Source organism: Phycodurus eques, chromosome 1 (genome assembly GCF_024500275.1).
Source record: "Phycodurus eques isolate BA_2022a chromosome 1, UOR_Pequ_1.1, whole genome shotgun sequence".
Lineage (NCBI taxonomy): Eukaryota > Metazoa > Chordata > Actinopteri > Syngnathiformes > Syngnathidae > Phycodurus > Phycodurus eques.
Genome location: NC_084525.1, coordinates 48,696,614 through 48,702,062, shown reverse-complemented (window position 1 = coordinate 48,702,062; position 5,449 = coordinate 48,696,614). Strand labels below are relative to the sequence as shown.

Below are 5,449 nucleotides of genomic sequence, written 5' to 3'. Positions count from 1 at the left end.
CGCTCGGTCTCAAAAAAGCGGTATCGGTGCATCCCTACTAATTCCAATCATCATTACTATTAACTTTTACTACTTATACTATTGATACCATCAGTCTTCCCTTTTCTACTACTTTCTCCCTGAAGCTTAGCCATGGCTACTATCTGTACAGTAATGTCATTTTTTTTTGTAATGAGATGGAGAGTGAGCCTAACTTCCTACCCGCCATTTGGCCTTTGCAAAGTTCTTCTCAAACTGGGCGCAGACACCATCCTTGAGGTTCTTCTCTGATGCGCCATTACCTGCAATCCTGAAAAAGGCAGTCCTCAAAATGTCAGACAAAGCCCTTTAGTGTGTCCAAATACATTTGCTCTGCACCAATACCATTCGTGCCAAAGTGCATCTTGTGCTGTGATTCTCAGCATCTGATCCACCTCCATGAGACGACAGACAAGCTCCTTAGCTGAGAAGAGTAGAAGAAGAAGAAGAAGAAGAAGAAAAGTGACTTGCGGCTTTTTTTCCCTTTCAGTGCTTACCACAGCAAGACGCTCACGTGATTTATTGGGCACAGTCAGACGCAACGCACCACTTTTTTTTTTCTTCTGGGCTCGGGACCAACAGTGTGCTGACTGAGAATCAAACCTGTATGTACCACTACACTACCACTGGCCTTAGTTGAAAGAATCAACGCAACTAAACTCGACATAACGAGGAGATAGGGATGAACCGAGTGTTTACCAATAAAATGTCATACCATTTCAAATGGTTAGTATTATTGTTTTATATTGTAATTATCATTACTACTTAGCATCATTGAGCGTTAATGCCTATGTCCCTGGCTCCCAGCATTGCATAGAATAATATATATTCTGTGTTTGCTGTAGTTGCTTATCATTTGCTATTCCATTCAGCAAATCTTCCTGTTTAGTTTGCAGCTGCTCTAACAGCAGCTGCAAACTGCATTTGTGCCACCCACTGATCTTCAATGATTACTTCTATATTATTAATCAACATCGCCCCCCCCCCCAAAATCAAATAAATGTCGATTGATTTTATCTTTTGATTGTTTTCTCAAAATTCTTATGTTAAATGTCTCTCTCTCTCTTGCATTCCTTATGCTGCTCTTTAATTTGCTCCTCCCTCCTCCTCATTACATTTCACTGCATCTTTCCCATTCTCCACCTTTCCCCATTACATTCATTTCAGCAAGATTGTGATGCTATAGAGAACCATGATAATCTAATGTACTTGTGATGACACGCGCTCACTAGTTAATCTCTAAATAGCTATTTGTTGCCATCGTGTGGTCGAAACGCGTACCTGCAGGGGAGATGTCATCCCAGTATGGAGAATCAAACTCAAAATCACCAGCAACAATGCGACAGAAAATGATGCGATTATGTAGATCTGTATTCTCCTCTTCTGTCTCATCATAAAAAGGAGGGTTACCCGATAAGCTAAAAAACAAACAAACAAACAAACAAACAAAAAAAGCACGATCGTCACTTGACACAGAAAAAGACGTGTTGAAATCGGTTCATCTGTACAAGCGAGGAAGACTTACAGAATGAACATAATGACACCTACAGCCCAGCAGTCCACAGGTCGGCCATATCGATGACGAGCCACGACTTCAGGTGCTGAAGATTGGTGCGGAAAAAAGTGAACAGGTGAATCTGCGAATGCCGAATTGCGAATGTGCGAAGGTCCACTGTATAGATAAATCCCAATTAATAATCCTGGTATGTGATCACATTTTACCCAAGTATTCTGGTGTTCCGCATGGTTCTGTAATGGTCCCATTCTCAAATCTAGAAAGGTAGAAATCTCGCAGAACGACTTTGTTGTGGTTGTTCTCAGTGTAGTACATTAGGTTTTCCAGCTAAGTAACGTGGGGGGACAAAACATTGTACACTTTTAGAACAAAATAGAACACAATGTAAAGGCGCGTTATAACAAGAAAAGGGGACAAATACCCTGAATATGGAAATCCGACAGTGTCTGAACAAACCGACTGGAGCTTTTAGAGGTCAGCTCATTTCTTCTTTCTACTTTAATGTCAAATAATTTGGCCTTTGCAAAGGTCCCTGTTATATTGCATTTCACCAAAGACCGAAAAAGGAAATGCCTTGTTCTTTCTCGCCTTCAAAATGTTAATCGCTAAGGCGATTTCCACCGACAATGACTTCAACTGATACTATTGTGACCGATAACGATGCTGACACGTACCTGTAAAAGTCCGAAATGTAATGCCATGGATTGAATTGAAAACTAAGGGTATTTGTTCCCAATGCCCATATATTGTAAGAAAGCATCATATGCTGTCTACCAACCTCTTAAATAATACAATCATATAAATGAATGCATAGACATAATAAAATAGTACTATGTAACCTGGCTATACTGTAAGTAATAAGTCAATTAGTCTAAAAGAAAACTCCACCTTCAAGCACCAGAGGTCATTTGAGGCCAAATGGACACGTAACCGAATGTGTTGATCGTGAAGCCTCGAGAGATGGAAGAATAAGAAGTGGCAGAAGGTGAGCGAGAGTACCTTCAGATTCCTGTGGACTATGTTGAGAGAGTGCAAGTACGCCACTGCCTCCAGGACTTGTCTGATGACGTTGGAGGCGTCTCTTTCTGTGTAGTTGCCCTGGTCCTGAATCCAGTCGAAGACATCGCCCCCGGTGGCCCTGTTGCGCAAACACACACGCGCACAAACATCACAGAGAGAAGAACTTGCTGCTTGCTGTTTGGCATATGTTCCAATGCCATAAATTGCTTTTAACGCAGTAGAGAAATCCTGCGTTTGCATCTTTTTATGTCAGTTAGTCAGACAATCTGCTTCTACCGGCCCCAAGGTAGCGCTGTGAGGAATAATAATAACAAAAAAATGGGAGGCGTATGGGTCCTTACTTATATTTGGAAAGACTATAAACGATGGTTAAAGCAGTCGTGCCTTGCCACAAAGCAGGAGCCTGCAATAATCCAGTCTGTCCATCTGAATTCTCCTAACACAATCCAAAGGCCTTCCCCCAAACATCTGCAGTTATTGCGTGACAAGAAGTTGCAAGGACATGCTTGGCTGGCTGCACTAGGCGCCTATCGATCCTCTTCGGGTAAAACATCGCTTCAGGGGCACTGAGTTATGTAGAGTGTTAGCGAGAGCAAATATCTAATCAAATCTCACACCTCTCGCTGTTGAAGAGGGTTCGACCAGAGCACGCAGTAATAAGAGCAACCCCTTTGCCTTGATGGATTTCTGTGTGTGCTCCATCAATGCACTGCTACACGTCTAATTAAAACATGCATTGTTAACTACCCGTGTACATGGAAATAAAGACACTCACAGTTCCTGGATGATGTAGTATTCTTTCCGGGTCTCGAACGTGTCTATAAGCTGAAGGATGTTTGGGTGGTTGACCCTAGAAAAGCATCAAATGAGTCAGATCAATTAGAAGGATGCCAATTCTTCTCTCATGACAATACTGTATTGGTGTCGGAAGTAGATATGTAAGAGTAAAGCACGTGTTTCCCAACCTTGATTGAGGCGAGGAACATATTTTACATTGTAAAAATCTCACGATGTGATGGAAAAAAATAAAAATAAAAAATTATTATTTCATCACTCATTGTGAAATCTGGACCTATTTAGTTGAACACAAAGCTGTAATTAGGTTGGCCCTTCTGCCATCTAGGGGAAGAGAATCTAATTGTTCTGATTGTTATCATTAATTATTCAACGTTAATTGATTATTCATTATTATTAAAGTAACGCGCAAATGATTGATTCCTCGTTAGTCACGCCTTCTGTCTCAGACCGGTTGTTCTTCCTCGGACGCAGGCGGCTTTTGTTTTCACACATCATATTTATCATGTACTGCAGTCAAGTCATAATGACGGTTTCCACAAATATGGCAAAAAAAAAAAAAAAGTGATTTTTTTTTTTTTTTTTTTTTAATTTGAGTTTTCTTTTCTTTGCAAACTCCCCTTTAAGTGAAATTGGACACCTGACAAACTTTCTCGGCACAGTGGTTGGGAATCACTGCTGTAGAGCACAACTTATTGATGATTACGGAAAGAATGAAGGTAGAAGGTAAAGACAATCTCAACATTTCTCTTTCTGCCTCGCTCTCCTCCTCAATCATACTTCCTTCTGTGCACAGACTGACTGCGTACAATTTGAGGATCATGATCTCGTTCTTGGCGGCCTTGCGGACTTTCCTGCCATCTTTCTTGAGAAATTTCTTGCAGACAAAGACTTTGTTTGTTTGCCTGTCTTTAGCCAAGCACAGCTCACAGAACTCCTTCCTATTCCGCAAAAAATGAGAGAGGAGGAAGGAGGGACAAAAGAAACAGTACAGCAACAACATTATTAGAAGCAGGATTACTATTTACAGCATAAAAGATGATGTGAATTGAATTTTATACAAACATTGGGAAATCATCTTCCGATCCTTCGAGGTTTTAAATAAATTGAGAAGCAGTGAGATGCAAAATTAAAGCAAAACCTTTCACAGGACATCTGTTCTATTCTAGAAAGGCAGCAGAAGAAATGATCTTCATCTGATTATTATTTTTTCATTTTGACATGCAAATGAAATAGTTCTTTAAAAAAAAAAAAAAAAAAAGTACAATTAGAACACAGGCGTTCTCTTCATCACGTGATGAAGCGCACTTAAGTTTGGGCTTCTATGTGTTACATAAAAGATCTGCACAAATCTCTGAGGCCAGATGCTGATGTTGCCATATGGCCTGTGAGTGCGTGTGTGTGTCCGAAATGTTTGGAGTGGGAAACGCGGCAGTGATTTTCACGCCACAACCATGAGCAAAAGTCAACATTTTGCTTGGCTTTGCTCCGCAGAAAAAAAATCTCTTACATTTGCTTCGCACAACCCCCTTCGGTCCTTTTGAATGCACGATTTGGATTCTCAAGCCACAAAATTGGGGCTCCTGACATCATTCCCTTTTATGCATACTGTCTTTACGAACGGCAACGGCAATGAATTAAACATTGCAGAAGAAGAGCGACTCAAAACACATTATGCAAAGATTTACGGTACTTACGCTCGGAGGACCTGACCGATTTCATATTTGTCTGTCACATCGGATATACTATCGTAAGTCTGCCCATCACGCAGAGCAAGGCACCCAAATGGCATGACGGCATTCACCTACAAATAAAAATCACAGAAAGCAAACACAAATATGAGGAGCAAAGCATACATTATTTGGCCGATATTGTCAATAGAACGATGAATGATTTTTCAGGAATGCATCTTTAATGAAAAGGTACAGATCTAATTAAATAAAGGTCAACGTGCGAGCAAAATGGCATACTAAAGCTTCTGGTTGCAGGCTAGTCTTGTCAACAGAGACTCACTAATCTTCTCCACACTCTGCTGAATCCGTTGGTAATTTTCAACATCTATCAAGTTCAAATGAAGCTTTATTTATAAAGGTCAATGTC

The 5,449-nt window shown here is 40.6% G+C and overlaps 1 protein-coding gene across 3 annotated transcripts in view; it reads right to left on the bottom strand.

Annotated features, from left to right (window-relative positions):
- camkvl (CaM kinase-like vesicle-associated, like) overlaps positions 1-5,449 on the bottom strand; it is a 30,504-nt gene that overhangs the window by 6,108 nt on the left and 18,947 nt on the right. For 2 of the 3 annotated variants that reach the window (XM_061697096.1, XM_061697088.1), the window contains exons 3-11: positions 5,047-5,153; positions 4,159-4,290; positions 3,330-3,404; positions 2,534-2,672; positions 1,741-1,861; positions 1,544-1,619; positions 1,300-1,436; positions 364-442; positions 202-289 (exon numbers count right to left, since the gene is read on the bottom strand). In XM_061697096.1, the coding sequence (XP_061553080.1) occupies positions 202-289; positions 364-442; positions 1,300-1,436; positions 1,544-1,619; positions 1,741-1,861; positions 2,534-2,672; positions 3,330-3,404; positions 4,159-4,290; positions 5,047-5,141 (942 nt within the window). In that variant the 5' untranslated portion in view covers positions 5,142-5,153. The remainder of the gene's footprint in view (positions 1-201; positions 290-363; positions 443-1,299; positions 1,437-1,543; positions 1,620-1,740; positions 1,862-2,533; positions 2,673-3,329; positions 3,405-4,158; positions 4,291-5,046; positions 5,154-5,449) is intronic. The other variant, XM_061697103.1, reaches the window with a different exon arrangement.